Source organism: Oncorhynchus mykiss, chromosome 14 (assembly GCF_013265735.2).
Source record: "Oncorhynchus mykiss isolate Arlee chromosome 14, USDA_OmykA_1.1, whole genome shotgun sequence".
Lineage (NCBI taxonomy): Eukaryota > Metazoa > Chordata > Actinopteri > Salmoniformes > Salmonidae > Oncorhynchus > Oncorhynchus mykiss.
The window spans coordinates 23,361,087-23,382,740 of NC_048578.1; the positions used below are offsets into that span (position 1 = coordinate 23,361,087).

General features: G+C 43.8%; 1 protein-coding gene across 2 annotated transcripts in view; it reads right to left on the bottom strand.

The window, feature by feature from the left end:
- Positions 1–941: 941 nt before the first annotated feature.
- LOC110489002 (GDNF family receptor alpha-4) overlaps positions 942–21,654 on the bottom strand; it is a 112,286-nt gene continuing 91,573 nt past the window's right edge. Inside the window, exons 2-8 of one of the 2 annotated variants that reach the window (XM_021561533.2) lie at positions 18,572–18,847; positions 17,380–17,460; positions 9,409–9,754; positions 8,511–8,620; positions 7,128–7,262; positions 4,772–4,935; positions 3,696–4,452 (exon numbers count right to left, since the gene is read on the bottom strand). In XM_021561533.2, coding sequence (XP_021417208.1) covers positions 4,312–4,452; positions 4,772–4,935; positions 7,128–7,262; positions 8,511–8,620; positions 9,409–9,754; positions 17,380–17,460; positions 18,572–18,847 — 1,253 coding nt within the window. In that variant the 3' untranslated portion in view covers positions 3,696–4,311. Of the gene's footprint in view, positions 1,423–3,695; positions 4,453–4,771; positions 4,936–7,127; positions 7,263–8,510; positions 8,621–9,408; positions 9,755–17,379; positions 17,461–18,571; positions 18,848–21,654 lie in introns of those variants that run through there. The other variant, XM_021561534.2, reaches the window with a different exon arrangement.

A 21,654-nucleotide genomic window follows, 5' to 3' on the forward strand; every position in this document is an offset into this window, starting at 1 on the left:
GAAATGGAAAACTTTAGAGTACTTAATACATTGCAAGTTGGGGGGGATTGTTTTTCACTCCTACAATAGCCAAGCTATTAGATTATCCTTTTGTAAAGGTTGAAGAGTCTATTGTCCTGCTAATAGCCCATCCTGGAAATGTTGTTTGCAGAATTCACAGCCTGCTACGCTTGTGAAAAAGCCCAATTTGACTGGAGCGTGTCGGCCTTCTCGCCAGCTCCAATTTCGCTCCAGTAGCGCTCACTTCACGAGCTCAGGGCATGCCCGACCCAGCAGGCATTTGTAGTGTACTTGTGTGCCGCTATAGCCCCTTGCTTCAGCTACTGTCACGGAGTTCGCGAAATAGCATGATGGTGTACTTATTACATGCACATGTTAACAGAAAGGAACGAGGTTGGTAGCTAACTAAATTCATAATTGTATTTATAAATAAAAACTCAGATCTCTTAAAATGTTTGTTAATTTTTGTTCTATTATCTATACAATAGGCCAAAATTGACTTTGGCCCAATAGGCTTGACATCCCTGAGCAAGGCACACTGTTCCCCGGGCGCCGATGACGTGGGTGACAATTAAGGCAGCTGATTCAGAGGGGTTGGGTTAAATGTGGAAGACACATTTCAGTTGAATGCATTCAGTTGTTCAACTGACTAGGTATTGACGAGCCGATCTTTATTCCCACTTTCAAGGAGCTTTCCATTTTGATAGGGTTACACCTGTAGGTGTTTAGCATCCCCAGTGGCTCTGCAAGCATAGAGAGGATATTCTCAGCTGCTGGCCTTCTCTCTAGACACCATCGCATGAGCTTCAAGCCACAGACTCTGGCCAAACTCTTGTTTCTACAAATTCATTCAAAGTCACTGTAGACTGAGCCTAATAATTTGTATTTAATTCCAAGTCACAGCCAATTTGCACAATTTATTGACTATAATGATTTAATGCAATGAAATGTTGAACTCCCTATGGTTGAGTTGATATCCGCGCCCCCCGTGGAAATATAATTAATATAATAATACATGAAACAATAAAACATGAAAATAAAACATGAAAATCTGTCAATTTAAACTAGAGATATCTGTTTTTTTTTGCATTGGCTGCATCTCAATCCACCAAATCCACTTTTGTATCACATCTGTTAGGTGGCAGCACAGGGGAACCCAAGAGCAGACTCAGACCAGAAAACAGGGATGAATGAACCAATATATTTATTGTAACAGGGAGATATGGAGTTCAGATCCAGGGAAGCTCAGATGAGTTGTAGGAAACCAGATGTGGAGGCTGAGGTTGGAGTGCGCTGTGTTGGGACAGGGTAAACAGGTCTGGAGGGGAATCCAAGGGAGTGATGGTGAGCTGAATCCAGAACAGGGTAGCAGGATGGTGAGATGTGGAACAGGAGACAGGAACCAGAGTCAGAGCAGCAAGACTGTAGTAAGAGGAGAAACAGTGTCAGGCAAGGAAACCGGGCACAGCAGGATACAGGATCTTAAATAATAACAAACACCTAGAAGCATGACTGACTGAACGGAGATTACGATCTGGCAGAGTGGAAGTGGCAGGACTGAGTATTTGTAGAGGTCTTGATTATGGAACGGGTTGGAGCTGGTGGGGAACTGCTCTGACTCCAGCACACCTGTCTCCAACCCCACAATCACACACAGAGAGGGAGAACTAGGGGAATGGCTGCAGACAACGGATGTCACTAGGGGGTGTGGCAGGAGCAGATGTGACAATTGCCGCAGAAATGTGATTCAGACCATGAGACATCCCAAAAATCGGTCTTCACACAAAATCATCTATAGCGTCCGAACGGTTTGGCCTTCAAAACTATTATAACCCGTCTACGGAAAGATGAGACTCTCACAAACACAATGGTGTTCTCCATTTTGCTCTACGACTCATTTGAAGTTAGTACAGGTGATCTGCCAACTTCCGTCTCTAGCATCCGAACAGTTTGGGCTACACACTAATATGTCCCCTCTGTGTAAAGGTGAGACTCTCACAAACTAAATAGTTAGTATGTGTTGGTTGTTTTGCTCTACACACGTCTAACGGTCCCCAGGTACCAGTCAAAATTATGGAAGTATACATGGAGACTGTTTAGTGACAGAAATAAGGGGTTAAATACATGTAAATAAAATATACACAGTATATGTTTCCTGATCTTTCTTATATCTCTCACATATAGAATAGACACTTCAGAACAAACTTCCTTTACATTACCAGCCTAGTGTCGCACTCGCAAATGCTTCACAATGTATTTCTTTGTAGGCTATAGCCTTGAAATAATTGAAATAATAGGCTCCCTATCTGGTTCCTGACCTATTTAGTGTGTTAATATGCTGTTTAATATGACATGAAATTATGAGTCCTTCTTATGAGACCTTTTCATGTTCATTAAAATACTTTTCATTCAAATCATGTGGTTTTGTTTCAGAACTTCAAAACCAAATGGTAGTTCCAGGTAGTCACAAAAATAGATGGGTGTTGGTTGAATTGTGATTTTAATTAATGGAGCGAATTCGGGAGCAGCAGTTTTTTTTCATGTGAGAGCGGAGCGGTTTAAAGAATGTGGAGTGCCGGAGCGTGCGCACTGCTCCATTAGCAATGAGAGGGATTGCCTTTAAATTTCAATCACACTGTAAAGCTGAATTTCTGTATAGAGCCCTTTGCTTACAGTAGTAATACACACTGCCAACCCACTCCCTGGTTTACAAATAATTTTTCATAGAAGAGCTGGCCACCAGACGGTTGTTTTTGAGAGTGAAACAGCTTGGATTCACCTGACTGATTCTACCTCACAGCTACTTCTCTGTTTATTTTCTAATCATGGCGCTCTCCAAGGCATCCTTCTCTTCCATTATTGAAATGTGCAGAATACTTAGAGTTGTCATTAGTGTTCTTTGCGTATACGGTGCCTGATAAGACCTCAACTTTTCAACTTTAATTAATCAAGCCGTTAATTGCGTCCAACCCATACCCCTATGGTCCAATTAATATTCGAACAAACATAAACAAATAGACATATTACTGTACTCAGCAAAAGCTCTATGGGATAGAAATCTGCTTGAATTGTCATAATCTAATTGCTTTTTTGAAGAACTGATAAGGATGTTTATTGTCCAATCACTGAACAGGACATTTACTGTATATTCGGAAAGAGAGAAGCATTGGATTTTCTGACAGCTTTTATTGGCAGCAATTCAAATGATTCCTATGACATTGGAACATTTCCGTCCTCCCGATAACATCATTCATGACCATCTTTTATTATGAACAGGTAATATATACCGCATTTCACACTATTGTGCTGACCCAAACTGTACTCTGCTTTTGGCTCTGGCATTTTCTTTTCACATTGTGCATTCCAGCATGGTTTCAGCAACTATGGTGGCTGCGTTAAGAGGCCAGCACAGTACAGCTCGGCTTCTCTTGGCTAGGCTCAGTAGTGTGAAAAGGGTCAAATTTAGCCCGAAATGTTGAGACACAAGTCTTTCTTCCTATATGGCACACCGATTCCAACACCCTTTAAACAATGTCCATTTACACAATGAGGAACAGAGGGCAGTGCTTCCACACAAACGCAGAACAATGGTACTGTACACAAAGAGAATCTGTTTGCTCATAACTTCATTTCAACAAAGGAGAAGAAAGTGTTTTATAATGAACACTTAGCTAATCATTAGTGAGAACAATGAACACTCGGAATGATCTGAGTCAGGGTATTTGTCCAGAATGGCTGAATAAGCCGTAGCTCCATTGTCCATCTCTACCATTCCAGTATTGATTAGAAATAATGTTCCTCCTTCAGTCAAGTCAAAGCGAACGGTATTAAAGCACTTATATCCTCAAGGGTCTTTTCCAATCAGTTTGTGCAGTTGAGTACCAAATAAAGACAAAGTTCGCAGTTCATTGACAACATTTTAGGTAAGAGCTTTCCATTTATATATATAGATCTTAAAGGATAACTGTGTAGTTTCCAATGGTGCTTTTTAAATTCACTCTTGAAAACAATGGATGTGCTTGGATAGCTGGATGGTAGGTTAGTCCACATAAAAAGTACTTTTATCTTGACTTGAAGCGATAACAATGTACAAGTGTACAGATTGGTTTCAATCTGTCTCAGTCCCTCTCTGTACACTTAAAGGGCTCGCAGATGCAGTTGAACCACTAAGACACAAAAATATAAAAACGACTATGCTGTACATGTTTCGGAGGAGGAGAAGCCTATTGGCCAAAGAGTCAAATTTCTCTAGAATTTGTCAACAAATCATCCCATCTGCTCTATGGGTGGTCCTTGGCAGTGCTTCCTCCTTTAATGTCCATATAAGAGCAGAGGTAGGAGCACAAGGCTGGTAAAGGCCGTTGGAGGCAGAAGGCCAAGTGCGGGGGCAGAGTTTGGGAGCCCATCCAATGGGAGGGTAGAATCTCCCCACAGTCGGTCATTTCCGCTGGCCTAAGGGTGAGAAAGAGAAATCAATGTTGACCAAAAAACATTGAAGCCCACATGGTTAGCCTGAAACAGAACAGAACAAAACTAGGGAGGTATTATTCACTGTCGAGTGCCAAATCTAAGATATGCTCCATCATTCTGATTCAAATTTCAAAGGTCAAAGGTGATCGGGTGGGAGTACTGTAAATATGCAACTGTAACCTCCCCGAACTTAACTGGCAAAGGTTTCAACTCTTGGCAAATCTTTACACTATACAAACAACTGAACAAGTATCTATTTTATCCCATTCTAGCTCTGACCCTGATGAAACAATCACCACACCTGTGTTGGTATAATTGGGTCCGGAACATTCCGTGTGGTCTCCACGGTAGCAGGCAGAGGGGTGGTGGCATGGTTCTCTCTGCCTGCGGCAGGGCTGAGCAGTCCCGATAGGCTGGGAGTGGGCGCCATATCTGTCCCGCTCCCAAATGCCAGGAGGGCATTCCCTGTTTAACAAGATGACAACAGCCACAGTTTGAAAAGAGACAATTTGACTCAAGGCTCCCGAAATGGACCTGACACGTCTTCATCAATTTCCAATCACGCCCACATTCAGTTACTGCACAGTCAGGACCCATTCTGCATTCTGCCTGAGCGGCTTGGCTCTGGCAAGTTTGGATTTGCTCGGTGGAGAAGAAAAGGCGAATACTCAGTATTCTCTTCAGGTTTCCCCAACTGCACCTGCCTCTCCACATCCTCTCATTAACTCACAGACGAGTGGCACTGGCCAAACAAAACTGGAACCTCGCTCTGTGTCTTTTTTTGTCATGGAGAGAAGAGGCCACCGAGGAGAGGAGAGGCCACTGAGGAGAGGAGAGGTCACGAGGAGAAGAGAGGAGAGGCAAAGCGAGGAAAGGAGAGGAGAGGCAAAGCGAGGAGAGGAGAGGAGAGGAGAGGAGAGGAGAGGAGAGGAGAGGAGAGGAGAGGAGAGGAGAGGAGAGGAGAGGCTATCTGATGGCTTTAGAGTTACTGGTCATCACCATTTACCACAGCCACAAAGTCATAAAGCCTGCCTAAACCTAACCTTAACCATAACCTTATCCATGCTTCAAACCTTATGTCTCTCTCTAACCTTAAATGAAGACCAAAAAGCTAATTTTGACTTTGTGCCCATACTATCAGGTGGAAACCAGATTTACCTTGCGCTCTCCGGGAGGAAGATAGCCCGTCTGTTTAAACAGGTCAGATGAAAAACACTGTAGCAAAGTCAATAATAAGGACAATTAAGTATTCACTACATAGAAAGGGCATAAGCAAAATTGGAATAGAGATGGAAGACCATTAGGGTGAGAGAGAAAAAATCCCAGGGAAATGTATGTACTGAGTCACGGTGCTGACGCATGATGCTCCTGAAACAAAGCTGAAAGTGAAGGTCTGGTTCATGTGGTTGAAAGCACTCTTCATCTTCTACAAGGGATCATAAACATATCGCACAAGCACCATATTGTCTTTCATCCTTGTTTCCCTTTCTGTAAACCATGGTGGAACTAGCTTGTCTCCCATCATGTGAGGTGATATTACACTTATTACATGTAATAACGCAATTATTACTGTGCCAATATTTACATCAACTGTTAAAACAGGAAAAAATGCACAAGTCGTTAAGACGGAGAGGGTGAATTCATAAATAAGTGATTACTTCAGAATCACAGGGATAACCTATTTCCTTTTCACTCAGGGAAGGCACTGTGAACACCCAGGTGGAATTACCAAGGATATAGCAGGCATTCATCAATGAAAATAGGCTAGGTTCAACAAGGAGTAACATCATCCCTTATTTCCATCATCAAGAAAAAAACAAGTTGAATAATTCCAAAGGCATTGTTGCGCAGACCAATTATTGTAATAGAAAACCATAGTGTTGGATGAATCATTCATCAGAGAGAAAATAAATCTAAGCAAAAATCTAAATCAAGTATAGTAAATACATTTACCAGTACATAGTTAGAAAAAATAGGTGCTATCTAGAACCTAACACTTTTGGTTCCATGTAGAACCCTTTCCCCAGAAGGTTCTACATGGAACCCCAAATAGTTCTACCTGGGACCAAAAAAGGGTTCTCCTATGGGGACAGCCGAAGAACCATTTGGAACGCTTTTTTCTAAGAGTATAGGCTACTGCACATGAAACATGACAAAACACCGACAGGCAAAATCTCCAGAACTCATTGAGTTCTGCTTTATCCCCTAAAACCTGCTACAGATGTCACACACACAACGCTAACAATCACGATGGCTATTCAACTGTAAGTGATCACTACCTTCCACGAAACCGCCCCATATCATGTACCATTAGAACATAAGGAACAATACTTTATAGAAATAGCGCTTTTTTGAGATACAAGATGATGTTGCTCTTGTTCTTCCCCAGTCTAAACCTTGCAAACATGTTCATTAGGGAACACCATAGCAAACTGTTTCAAAATATTTCCAAAAGTTCAGATAGTACCTTGGGCTGTTTTCCTTCATTTCATGCCTAGAGAACACAACCCCACACTAAGGCTGCATCCCATATTAAACCCTACTCCCTATATAGTGCACTGCTTTTGACCAGAGCCCTATGGAACCTCCAGCCTAAGTCACTGGAGACTGCTTTCAGTGATGACTTGATGGATTAGGAGCCATTGGGAGCCACTCACTGAGACAGACGTTGTCGGTGAAGTATTCCAGGAAGTCGGAGCACTCTTCTCTCTGGTTCCCACTGGCAGAGCAGGAGCACCATGGGGCCACGCTAGACGTGGAGTTATCCACATAGTTGGGAGTTATCGAGCTGCCTGTAGAAACAATGTGTGCTCAGTTCAGTATCCAGTATTCAGTATCAAATATTTATTCCCTCCAAAGACCGATTGTTACAAGACTGTTTTTACAATGTTATAGAAACTAAAACATTTATGAACAGTATTTGCAATTCACAGTTCACTCGCACAATGTAAGGTGGAATACTGTTCAAGAAATTAGCCGAAATGCAAGTGTGTTGAGGGTAATTCTTGCCAGTTATCTGTTGCTTGTTTTTATGAAGTCAAATACGCTTCAATTTGTGCTTCCTTTGAAAACGTTTAGAAGTGTTTGTTGTGCCATTTCTCTCCCAAGTTCTGAAATGGAGTGGAAAGTTTTCAAGTGCTTAATAAATACAGGCCAGGAATGAAAATGCCAAGTGTTTGTTTGTGCTGAAGGGCACCATAGGAAGCTCTTGAAATGCATTAGGTCGCTTTGTGCTCTTTTGAAGAGCATGAAAAAGAAGCGGACGTTCTTTGAGCGAGTGCATAAAACACAGCTAATAGCCTAATCACTGATCAAGCAACGTTATGGACTAAACTTTGAAATCCTGTTGCTGCAGGATTGTTTTTCTACGACAATACGGTTCAAATGAAGATCCTATATCTGTACTGCTTTAAACCTCCGCAAATAAGATCTACTCAAATCCTACTCAAACTCATTCATTATCGGCCTACAGTATTAAAGAAGGTACACCTAGCATTTCCACCTGCAAATAGAAAATAGTTTCCGTGTAGGTACATGCATCAGCATCTTCCTGTTTCATGATTGGTTCTCGTTCGTAAGGTTGCAAACATAAACAACATAACATTACCTTTCGCCCATGCAGCAGATGTAATTTAGGTTATGGTCAGAAAGCAGTGCAAAAGCTATTTATGCTATTTCTAAGATATATTTTGAAAACCACAAGGGAATCTGAATTATTGCTAAATTGTTACATGTAGCTCCTTTAAATAGCAACTTTCACTTCCCCTCCAAAGTAATAATTTCCTTTCACTCTTTCTCCTGTTCTTTATTCATTAGTTTACCTTTTCTATCCTTCCCTCACTCCTCATTTCCCCTGTATCTAACTGCTTTCTCCATTTCAGTACACTGTAGGCTAGTTACATTTTCTCCACTCACATTCTGTATGTTAAACACTTAATTTTCTCTTTCTCCTGTTCTTTATTCATCGATTTACCCTCTCCTCCACATGTTCGGCTTTCTCCCATCCGTTTCACATTCGCTCTCTCCGTCTCTGTACCCACCTATCAGGCCTGTGTAGGCGAGTAGACAGGCTCCATAGTTCCCCTGCTTGCAACCGTTGGCAGACGACTCGGCTGGTTGGCAGTCGTACTGGAACTGAGCCAGGCGGGACCTATACAGAGCCAATACAACTAGCACTGTTTAGCAGTGAGCAAGGGCCGGACACCAATTACAATGATGGCATACCATAAAGATAGCATGTTTTATTGAATGGTTTTCACTGGAGGAAGAGAGGGTTTCGCTATCTCCATGTGCTATAGATTTGGTACAACACTCGTATGTTTAAGGCTATGTGGCAAACTGCAGTGAGGGGCATTGGTTTATTTTATTTGTTTCATTCCACAAGCCAGAATCATTAGTTCAGCCCCAGAGCAGTAAAAGGGGGGGTGAAAATAATGTTCATGACCAACGATTGCAATGAGCGATAACTCTAATCCATCTTATGTTTTATCTGTGTTAAATATTTGATGTGTTATTGCAGCACACTCTCCAGGGGGGTTGGGGGTAGACTATTGAACCATTTTGTTGATTGAGTGGTTTGCTTGTTCTGTTTTGTGTGTTGATAGAGTGGTGGTTCCCAAATAATGGGTCATGGCCCCACTGGTTGGTCACAGCTGGTACTGTCTGGGTCAGGACTAAAGAATGTCTTTGTTTGGTTGAGTAGGTGGGTTACAGTTTTTCTTTAAAAGTGATAACAAGTTTGGGAGCCACTGTTAAACATCTTACACTCTGAGAGTACAAGACTGGAAGAGATGAGCTGGCAGAGATCTACCTCTCTGGGAGCGAGCTGAGGCACAACTTGACCAAGAACAGAAAGAAGTGGTACAGTAACAGCTCATTGTGCTCTATGTCCCAAAGGATATAAGTCAGTATGTTGTGTTATTGGAGCGTCTCACTCACCTGCACACATAGTCAGCCTTGCAAATACGCATCTGTGTCAGGCAGCTGGGTTTTTCCGAGCCCTCGAAGGAGCAGCCGGGAACTATGGTCTGCCTGCGTCGCTCTGCGCACGCAGTGTCCGTGCAGGGGCAGAAGAGTAGCTCATGCGTGTAGTCTGGAGGGATGCGATCAAAGAACCGGCGTAAGGCCTTGCTGCACTTGGCCTTGTTGCAGAGGCCAGACTTGGCCGAGGGCTTGATGCAGGCAGATACGTACTCTGTGCGGAGCTTCTGGCACAGGTCGTCGACATTACATGCCTTGGCTGCATCCAGGCAGCGGTTCACCGTCACCATACCAGCCTCGGAGTCTGTTGGCGGAAGGGGAAGGAAGGATCAGAGAACCATACAATAACTAGAGAAAGACATAAAAATACTTTTTGGGCAAATGGTATATCACCTATCAGCCTTCCGAAATTGGACTTTTTCCACATTTTGTTACTGCAAGAACTTAAAATGGATTAAATTTAGATTTTTTGGGGGGTTACTGGCCTACACACAATACCCTATAATGTCAAAGTGGAATCATGTTTTTATTTATTTTTTACAAATTAATTAAAAATTAAAAGCTGAAATGTCTTGAGTCAATAAGTATTTGACACCTTTGTTATTGTATAAGTTCAGGAGTAAAAATGTGCTTAGCAAGTCACATAATAAGTTGCATGGACTCACTCTGTGTGAAATAATAGTGTTTAACTCTATTTTAGAATGACTACCTCATCTCTGCAGTGGTAGCTGCATTATGTTATGGCTATTGTTGTAATCGTTAAGGACTGGAGCTAAGCACAGGCAAAATCCTAGATTTTGAGTTGGACCACAGAGTGGTGGAAAACCTGGTTCAGTCTGCTTTCCACAAGACACTGGGAGATGAGTTCACATTTAAGCAGGACAATAACTGAAAACACAAGGGCAAATCTACACTGGAGTTGCTTACCAAGAACACAGTGAATGTTTGAGTGGCCGAGTTACAGTTTTGATTTAAATCTACGGCAGGTCCTGAAAATCGTTGTCTAGCAATGATCAACAACCAAGTTGACAGAGCTTGAAGTATTTTGAAAAGAATACAGGGCAAATGTTACACAATCAAGATGTGAAAAGTGCTTAAAGACCTACCCAGAAAGCCTCACAGCTGTAATCACTGCCAAAGGTGCATTTACTTACAGTACCAGTCAAGTTTGGACACACCTACTCATTCAAGAGTTTCTCTTTATTTTTACTGTTTTTTACATTGCAGAATTATAGTAAAGACATCAAAACTATTAAATAACACATATGGAATCATGTAGTAACCAAAAAAGTGTTTAACAAATCAAAATCTATTTTATATTTGAGATTCTTTTAAGTAGCCACTCTTTGCCTTGATGACAGCTTTGCACACTCTTGGCATTCTGTCAACCAGCTTCACCTGGGATGCTTTTCCAACAGTCTTGAAGGAGTTCCCACATATACTGAGCACTTGTGTCACATATACTCCCTCTCTGGCCTCTAGGTTAACAGGCTGCTTGTTATGGCGCACACCTGTCACAATCATTGGGCACACCAGCGCATGCCTGATTACCTTCCCTATATATGTCACTCCCTTTGGTTCCTTCCCAGGTGTTATTGTTTCTCTTTCAGTTTCCTGTCTGTGTGTTGTTCGTGTTTCTTGTTTTGTATTATGTTTAATTAATTAATTTAATTATTCACTCCCTGATCTTGCTTCCCGACTCCCAGCGCACACGTTACATGTTGGCTGCATTTCCTTCACTCTGCGGTCCAACTCATCCCAAACCATCTCAATTTGGTTGAGGTCAGGTGACTGGGGAGGTCAGGTCATCTGATGCAGCACTCCATCACTCTCCTTGGTCAAATAGCCCTTACACAGCCTGGAGATGTGTTAGGTCATTGTCCTGTTGAAAAACAAATGATAGTCCTACTAAGTGCAAACCAGGTAGGATGGAGTATCGCTGCAGAAGACTGTGGTATCCATGCTGGTTAAGTGTGCCTTGAATTCTAAATAAATCATAGACAGTGTCACACTTTCTCCTCCATGCTTCACAGTGGGAACCACACATGCAGAGATCATCCATTCACCTACTCTGCGCCTCACAAAGATATGGCAGTTGGAACCAAAAATCTCAAATTTGGACTCATCAAACCAAATGACAGATTTACACCCGTTTAATGTCCATTGTTCATGTTTCTTAGCCCAAGCAAGTCTCTTCTTATTATTGGTGTGCTTTAGTAGTGGTTTCTTTGCAGCAACGCGACCATGAAGGCCTGATTCACGCAGTTGATGTTGAGATGTGTCTGTTACTTTGAACTCTGTGAAGCATTTATTTGGGCTGCAATCTGAGGCTGGTAACTCTAATGAATTTATCCTCTGCAGCAGAGGTAACTCTGGGTCTTCTTTTCCTGTGGCAACCCTCATGACAGCCAGTTTCATCATAGCGCTTGGTGGTGTTTGCATCTGCACTTGAAGAAACTTTCAAAGTTATTGAAATTTTCCGGATTGACTGACCTTCATGTCTTAAAGTAATGATGGACTGTCATTTGTCTTTGCTTATTTGAGCTGTTCTTGACATCAAATCAAATCAAATTGTATTTGTCACATGCGCCCAATACAACAGGTAACCTTACAGTGAAATGTTTACTTACAAGCCCTTCACCAACAATTCAGTTTTTAGAAAATACCAAAAACAAAAAAAGTAAAAGATAAGAATAACAAATAATTAAAGAGCAGCAGTAAATAACAATAGAAGAGCTACATACAGGGGGTACCGGTACAGAGTCAATGTCAATGTGCGGGGGCTATTTAGGAGCTTCTTGGACCTGGACTTGGTGCTCTGGTACCGCTTGCCGTGCGGTAGCAGAGAGAACAGTCTATGACTAGGGTGGCTGGAGTCTTTGACAACTTTTAGGGCCTTCCTCTGACACCGCCTGGTATAGATGTCCTGGATTGCAGGAAGCTTGGCCCCAGTGATGTACTGGGCCGTACGCACAACCCTCTGTAGTGCTTTGTGGTCGGAGGCCGAGCAGTTGCAATACCAGGCAATGATGCAAGCAGTCAGTCTCTTGATGGTGCAGCTGTAAAACCTTTTGAGGATCTGAGGGGGGACAGGTTTTGTCATGCCCTCTTCACGACTGTCTTGGTGTGCTTGGACCATTTTAGTTTGTTGGTGATGTGGACACCAAGGAAATTTAAGCTCTCAACCTGCTCCACTACAGCCCCATCGATGAGAATGGGGGCATGCTCGGTCCTCCTTTTCCTGTAGTCCACAATCATCTTCTTTGTCTTGATTACGTTGAGGGAGAGGTTGTTATCTTAGATCTCTGACCTCCTCCCTATAGGCTGTCTCATCGTTGTCGGTGATCAGGCTTACCACTGTTGTGTCATCAGCAAACTTAATGATGGTGTTGGAGTCATGCCTGGCCGTGCAGTCATGGGTGAACAGGGAGTACAGGAGGGGGCTGAGCTCGCACACCTGAGAGGCCCCCGTGTTGAGGATCAGCATGGCGGATGTGTTGTTACCTACCCTCACCACCTGGGGGCAGCCCATCAGTAAGTCCAGGATCCAGTTTCAGACTGAGGTGTTTTGTCCCAGGGTCCTTAGCTTAGTGATGAGCTTTAAGGGAACTATGGTGTTGAACTCCGATCTGTAGTCAATGAATAGCATTCTTACATAGGTGTTCCTTTTGTCCAGGTCTGAAAGGGCAGTGTGGAGTGCAATAGATATTGCATCATCTGTGAATCTGTTCGTGTGGTATGCAAATTGGAGTGGGTCTAGGGTTTCTGGGATAATGGTGTTGATGTGAGCCATGACCAGCCTTTCAAAGCATTTCATGGCTACAGACGTGAGCGCTACAGGCCGGTAGTCATTTAGGCAGGTTACCTTAGTGTTCTTGGGCACAGGGACTATGGTAGTCTGCTTGAAACATGTTGGTATTACAGGCTCAGATAGGGAGAGGTTGAAAATGTCAGTGAAGACACTTGCCAGTTGGTCAGTGCATGCTCGAAGTACACATCCTGGTAATTCGTCTGGCTCTGCGACCTTATGAATGCTGACCTGTTTGAAGGTCTTATTCACATCAGCTGTGGAGAGTGTGATCGCACAGTGGTCCGGAACAGCTGATGCTCTCTTGCATGTTTCAGTATTACTTGCCTCGAAGCGAGCATAGAAGTTATTTAGCTCGTCTGGTAGGTTCGTGTCACTGGGCAGCTCTCGGCTGTGCTCCCCTTTGTAGTCTGTAATAGTTTGCAAGCCCTGCCACATCCGACGAGCATCGAAGCCGGTGTAGTACGATTCGATCTTAGTCCTCTATTGACTCTTTGCCTGTTTGATGGTTTGTTGGAGGGCATAGCGGGATTTCTTATCAGCCTCTTTCAAGGAGTCCCGCTCCTTGAAAGAGGCAGCTCTACCCTTTAGCTCAGTGCGAATGTTGCCTGTAATCCATGGCTTCGGGTTGGGGTATGTACATACACAGTGGGGACAACATCCTCGATGCACTTATTGATAAAGCCAGTGACTGATGTGGTGTACTCCTCAATGCCATCGGAAGAATCCCGGAACATATTCCGGTCTGTGCTAGCAAAGCAGTTTAGCATCTACTTCATCTGACCACTTTTTTATAGACCGAGTCACTGGTACTTCCTGCTTTAATTTTTGCTTGTAAGCAAAGAGCTTTGTACGCATCTCTGTGTGTGTAGTAAAGGTGGTCTAGAACTTTTTCCGCAGGTTGCACATTTAACATGCTGATAGAAATCAGTTAAAACTGATTTAAGATTCCCTGCATTAAAGTCCCCGGCCACTAGGAGCTCCCCCTCTGGATAAGCGTTTTCCTGTTTGCTAATTGTCACGCCCTGACCTTAGAGAGCCTTTATATTCTCTATTTTGGTTAGGTCAGGGTGCGACTAGGGTGGGCATTCTAGTTTTGTTATTTCCATGTTGGCCAGGTATGGTTCCCAATCAGAGGCAGATTGGGGATCATATTTAGGCAGCCTTTTCCCACCTGTTTGTTGTGGGATCTTGTTTGTGTATAGTTGCCTTGAGCACTGCAATACTGCACATTTGTTAAATTCTTTGTTGTTTTTGTTGTAAGTTTCACTATTAAATATAATGTGGAACTCTACGCACGCTGTGCCTTGTTCCACTCAGTTCAACAAGCGTGACAGAAGATCCCACCACAACTGGACCAAGCAGCGTGCCCGGGAGGACGTGGCATCCTGCTCTTTGGAGGAGGTCGAGGAGAGAATATCCTGGACTTGGGAGGAAGTCTTGGCAAGACACGAAAGCCTGCCATGGGAGCAGTCGGAAGCAGCGAGGGAGGAACAACAACGACACTGGGGTTCGCGACCACGACGGAAGCCCAAGAGGATTTGGGTGGGCACACGGGGTGGTTGGCGGAGCCAAGATGGGAACCAGAATCAACTCCCTGTACTCACCGTGTGGAGTTGGTCACCGTTCAGGTGCCATGTTTTCCGGTTCTACAGTCCGCCTCCACAGCCTGGTGCATTCTGTGCCAACCCCCCGCACTTGTTGTGCTAAAGTGGGGTATCTGTTCAGGACTGGTTGTGCCGGCAACCTGGTCTTCAGTACGCCTCCAGTGTCCAGGATATCCTGAGCCGGCTCTACGCGCTGTATCTCCGGTGCGCCTTCACAGCCCAGTGCGTCCTGTGCCAGCTCCCCGCATTTGCCATGCGAAGGTGGTCCTTTGTCCAGGATGCATTGTGCCAGCTCTACGCTCCAGACCTCCAGCGCGCCTCCACGGCCCTGTATATCCTGTGCCGGTCATACGTACTGTGTCTCCAGTGCGCCTTCACAGCCCAGTGCGTCCTGTGCTAGCTCCCCGCAATTGCTGTGCGAGGGTGGTCATTTGTCCAGGACGCATTGTGCCAGCTCTACGATCCAGACCTCCAGTGCGCCTCCACAGTCCAGTATATCCTGTGCCAGCTCCATGCACCCAGCCTCCAGTGCTTGTCTCCAGCCTGGTACGTCCTGTGCCAGCTCCACGCACGAAGCCTCCAGTGATGATCCATGGCACAAAGCCTCCAGTGATGATCCATGGCCCGAAGCCTCCAGTGATGATACATGGCCCGAAGCCTCCAGTGATTATCCATAGCCCGGAGCCTCCAGTGATGATCCATGGCCCGGAGCCTCCAGTGATGATCCATGGCCCGAAGCCTACAGTGATGATCCATGGCCCGAAGCCTCCAGAGACGATCCATGGCCCAGAGCCTCCAGCGACGGTCTGCAGGTCAGAGCCTCCAGCGGCGGTCGGCAGTCCAGAGCCTCCAGCGACGGTTGGCAGTCTAGAGCCTCCAGCGACGGTCTGCGGTCCAGAGCCTCCAGCGACAGTCTGTAGTCCAGAGACTCCAGTGGGGGTCCCAGTTCAGAGCCTCCTGTAAAGGTTCCCAGTCCGGAGCCTCCGGCGACGAACCACGGTCCGGAGTCTTCGGCGACGATCCACGGTCCGGTTCCTCCAGCGCCGATTCACGGTCCGGTTCCACGGAACAGCGAGCGGCGCGGGGTCTATGTCCCGAACCGGAGCCACCACCGAGGCTAGATGCCCACCCGGACCTTCCCCCATAGAGTCAGGTTTTGCGGCTAGAGGGGGGTACTGTCACGCCCTGACCTTAGAGAGCCTTTTTGTTCTCTATTTTGGTTAGGTCAGGGTGTGACTAGGGTGGGCATTCTTTACTTTGCTATTTCTATTTTGGCCTGGTATGGTTGGGGATCATATTTAGGCAGCCTTTTCCCACCTGTTTATTGTGGGATCTTGTTTTTGTATAGTTGCATTGAACCCTGCAATACTGCACGTTTGTTATATTCTTTGCTGTTTTTGTTGTAAGATTCACTATTGAATATAATGTGGAACTTTACGCACGCTGTGCCTTGGTCCACTCATTTCAACAAGGGTGACACTTATGGCCTTATACAGCTCATTGAGCGTGGTTTAAGTTCCAGCCACAGACCGATGTCTGTGGTGGTATGTAGACAGCTACAAAAAATACAGATGAAAACTCTCTAGGTAGATAGTGAGGTCTTATCATTAGGTACTCTATCTCAGGCGAGCAAAACATAATATGGACTTGGTCTTTTACCAAATAGGGCTATCTTCTGTATACCACCAGTACTTTGTCACAACCCAACTGATTGGCTCAAACACATTAAGAAGGAAAGAAATTCCACAAATTAAGTATTAACAAGGCACACCTGTTTAATTTAAATACATTCCAGGTGACTACCGCATTAAGCTAGTCGAGAGAATGCTAAGAGTGTGCAAAGCTGTCATCAAGGCAAAGGTTGGATACTTTGATGAATCTCAAATATAAAATTGATTTTGATTTGTTTAACAATTTTTTGGTTACTACATTATTCCATATGTGTTGTTCCATAGTTTTGATGTCTTCACTATTATTCTGCAGTGTAGAAAATAGTAAAAATATTTTAAAAACCTGGAATGAATAGGTGTGTTCAAACTTTTGACTGGTGCCGTATGTAAATGTAATATTTAAGTATTTCATTCTCAATACATTTGCAATCAATTCTAAAAACATGTTTTCACTTTGTCATTATGTAATCTAATTTGAATTCAGACTGTAACACAACAAAATGTGGAAAAGTGAAGGGGTATGAATAATTTCTAATCTAGTTCCTCTATTGGTCTGGTTCATTGTTCTTCTGTACTTGTCTTCCTCAAAATTAAATGATAAATCAGATGTAAATGAGGGTCTTTGAAACATATTATTTGTAATATTGCTAATTGTGTTCAGACTCTTGGAAAATGCTTTCATTTTTAACTATGCCTCCAGGACACAATGTGGACTATTCTATGCCTAAGGCTGCCTTCCAGGGGACCTAAACGATACAAGACGGGTTCTTTTCAACATTAATCCTTTGGTTCATGGTGAAAAGGTTGAGGTAATATCAAAACGAACCGAGGTCACTGTACTTACCAGCCGTGATGGAGGCCAGACGAACGTAGTCGTAGTCTCTCTCCATGGCTTCATAAGGGTAACTCTCTACCAGGTTGAGTCCTGAGAGTATATGGAATGACACATTGCATGACACGGTAATGACACATTATCCATTTGGAGCTAATGAACAGGATTCATGCTAGGATTGGATGGTATACCGTATATACAGTATACCGGGGTATTTGGAATAAGCCATGGGATGGTTTTTCAATACCATTGAAACTATTTATTTAAACAATTTTGGGGACATTTTAATATTTGTAGCTACTTTTTAAATAAATACCTGCAGTCAACTTGTGCAATAGGAGAGAAAGAACATTGTTTTCTTAATTTCACCAGTCATTATTATGAAGCTTACGGTAGTCCCCATCCACGTGGGGACCGGAGCCTTGTGAGTCACTCACTGTTGTGCAGCATGCACCAGGTGATATAATTAAGGTATGGAATTCTCTACTAAATGTTTTCCAGCTGGATATCGTAGAACTATTAAGTTAACTGTCTAAAATGTGCTAAATGCTCTTCAGTTGTGCATTTGGCATGCTAATTTAGTAGCTAGATAGCTATCTAGCTAAGTGGTTAGCTTCTTCCAACAGCAGAGAATCCCCTCCTGGATCAAGAGCCTTGCTGGCTAATATTTATTTGGTGCGTGCAGCAAACTGTGGGTAGCATGTTTGAGTTACTTGTATAGTTTAGGTCAGAAACTGTACAGAATATTCGCAATGCGCTCATTAACATTTAGTTAGCATTCTCTATGGGATTTTACATGTAGTTGTTGGCAATGCTAACCTTCGGATTACAGAGTATCAATGGGGTTTGAAAGCAGGGCTGGTATTACTGAATATCCCGGTATAGTATAAGGTCAGTATGAAGGCATGACACTCTGGATAATGGCCAAGCCTAATTCACACATTATTAATTTCCTGTAGTAGTTTACTAACTCTTGTGCAGGTTAATACAGAATACCCCTCTCCATGGATCTTCAATCAATTGTTCCACAGTGACACCAGGTGTAGTGACTGATAGCTGACTGTTTGCCAGGCATCATGACTAAGCTGCATAAGCCACATTATGTTCTGTGTAGAGAGTTAAATCTGTAACCTGTGTTACATAAATGGACTTGGCCGTTGTCCCATCCAATACAAATGACCGAGCACCTGGCTAAATTGCTCACCGTGTATGACAGACTGATGGAGACTCCAGTAGATGCTGAGGCAGTTCTTCTCCTTCTTCATGCCTCGCTTGCACTGGCAACCGTGCAGGGGGCTGGAGAGCAGTGCCGACACGGCGTTGGCGCACTGGCTCCGGGCCCCGGGGCCCAGTTTCATGCTACCATTGCCCGCTACGCACTGACGCAGGGTCCGCAGACGTGGGCTGCAGGTCTCGTCGCTGGAGCACGAGTCCCCCGCCACCAGACAGTCTCTGCCTGCTGACAGAACTACCTGCAGGGCTACAGGTAAGAGGAGGGGAGGGGGAGGGTGGAGGGGAAGAAAGTTGAGGATAATTAAGATGTACTTTATAGATATGCTAAGAATAGGTCTTGAAGAAAAAGAAACGCACACCTATTTAGTTGAGGTGCTGGCTAGCGGAATATAAAATAAAAGAGAGCCGCACACTCTAGGAGCTCAGATGCAAATATGTAATTACCAACGTTTCGACAGCCAAGCTGTCTTCATCAGGGTATAATCACTAACATTGCGGGATGACTCGTTTATGTAGTGTCAAAAGACACAGGTGTCTGTAATAATGGCCAAGAGTGGCCTAATATCATTGGTTAATTATCAAATATTAAAATGTCATACAAAGAACAGCATACAAACAACAAATGGATAGCATACGATCATAAATTAATTTGACTACACAAGCTTACAAACAATGACAATGGCTAAGTCACAATAATCACAAGAATGGCTTCTTGGAGCAGGCCAATCGATTTTGTCGTGTGATCTACTGTATTACCACCGGAACCTTTTCTCTGTTGGCCTACTGTATTACCACGGAAACCTTTCTCTGTTGGTCTACTGCATTCCCAAAGGAACCCTTTCTCTATTGGTCTACTGTATTACCAGAGGAGCCATGTCTCTGTTGGTCTACTGTTTAACCACCAGATCATCTTCTCTGTTGGTCTACTGTATTACCACTGGAACCCTTTCTCTGTTGGTCTATTACAACCGGAAATCCTTTCTCTGGTGGATTACTGTAATACCACCGGAACCCTTTCTCTGTTGGTCTAATACCACCGGAACACTTTCTCTGATGGATTACTGTATTACCAGCGGAATCCTTTCTCTGTTGGTCTACTGTATTACCACCAGAACCATTTATCTGTTTGGTCTATTACCACTGGAACCCTTTTTCTGTTGGTCTATTACCAGCGGAACCATTCCTCTGTTGGTCTACTGTATTATCACCGGAACCCATACTCTGTTTGAATACTGTATTGCCATCGGAAGCATTTGTCTGTTGTGCAATTGTATTACCAGCAGAACCCTTTCTCTGTTGGTCTACTGTATTACCACGGGAACCCTTTCTCTGTTGGTAAACTACCACTGAAATCCTTTCTCTGTTGGTCTATTACCACCGGAACCCTTTCTCTGTTGAGCTACTGTATTAACAGCAGAAGCCTTTCTCTATTGGTCTTCTGTATTACCACCAGAACCCCTTAATTTTTGGTCTATTACCGCTGAAACCCCTTCTCTGTTGGTCTACTGTATTACCATCAAACCCCTTTCTCTGTTGGTCTATTAACACCGGAATCTATCCTCTGTAGGTCTCCTGTATAGTCAGTGGAAATCTTTCTCTGTTGGTCTACTGTATTACCACCGGAACCCTTTCTCTGTTGGGATACTGTATTACCAGCAGAACCCTTTCTCTGCTCATCTACTGTATTACCACGGCAACCCATTCTCTGTTGGTAAATTACCACTAAAACCCATTCCCTGTTGGTCTACTGTATTACCAGTGGAACCAATTCACTGTTGGCCTACTGTATTACCACCGGAACCATTTCTCTATTGTTCTATTACCACTGGAACCTTTTCTCTGTTGGTCTGCTGTATTACCACTGGAACCCTTTCTCTCTTGGTCTACTGTATTACCAGTGGAACCCTTTCTCTGTTGGTCTATTACCACCAGAACCTTTCTCTGTTGATCTAATAACTCCGGAAACCCTTTCTCTGTTTGTTAACAGTATTACCAGCGGAACCCTTTCTCTATTGGTCTACTGTATTACCACAGGAACCCTTTTTCTACTGGTCTATTACCACTGAAAACCTTTCTCTGTTGGTCTACTGTATTAACACAGGAACGCTTTCTCTGTTGGTCTCCTGTAGTAACACCGGAAGCCTTATTCTGTTGGTCTATTACCACCAGAAACCCTTCTCTGTTGCTCTACTGGATTAACACCAGGAGCCTTTCTCTGTTGGTCTATTACCACCAGAAACCCTTCTCTGTTGCTCTACTGGATTAACACCAGGAGCCTTTCTCTGTTGGTCTATTACCACCAGAACCCTTTCTATGTTGGGCTACTGTATCACCACCGTAACCCTTTCTCTGTTGGTCTATTACCACTGGAACTCTTTCTCTATTGGTCTACTGTATTACCAGCAGAACCATTTATCTGTTGGTCTACTGTCTTGCCACCGGAACAGTTTCTGTGTTGGTCTAGTACCACCAGAACCCTTTCTCTATTGGCCTACTGTATTACCACCGGAACCCTTTCTCTACTGGTCTATTACCACTGAAAACCTTTCTCTGTTGGTCTACTGTATTAACACAGGAACGCTTTCTCTGTTGGTCTCATGTAGTAACACCGGAAGCCTTATTCTTTTGGTCTATTACCACCAGAAACCCTTCTCTGTTGCTCTACTGGATTAACACCAGGAGCCTTTCTCTGTTGGTCTATTACCACCGGAAACCTTTCTCTGTTGGTTTACAGTATTACTACTAGAACCCTTTCTCTGTTGGTCCACTGTACTATCAGAGGAACCCATTCTCTGTTTGTCTGCAGTAATACCACCCTTTCTGTTGGTCTATTTCCACCGGAATGCCTTCTCTGTTGGTCTACTGTATTACCAATGGAACCCTTTCTCTTTTGGTCTAATACCACCGGAACCCTTTCTCTGTTTGTCTACTGAAGTACAGCGGAACCATATATCTGTGGATCAACTGTATTACCAGCGGAACCCTTTCTCTGTTGGTTTATTACCACTGGAACCCTTTTTCTGTTTGTCTATTACCACTGGAACTCTTTCTCTA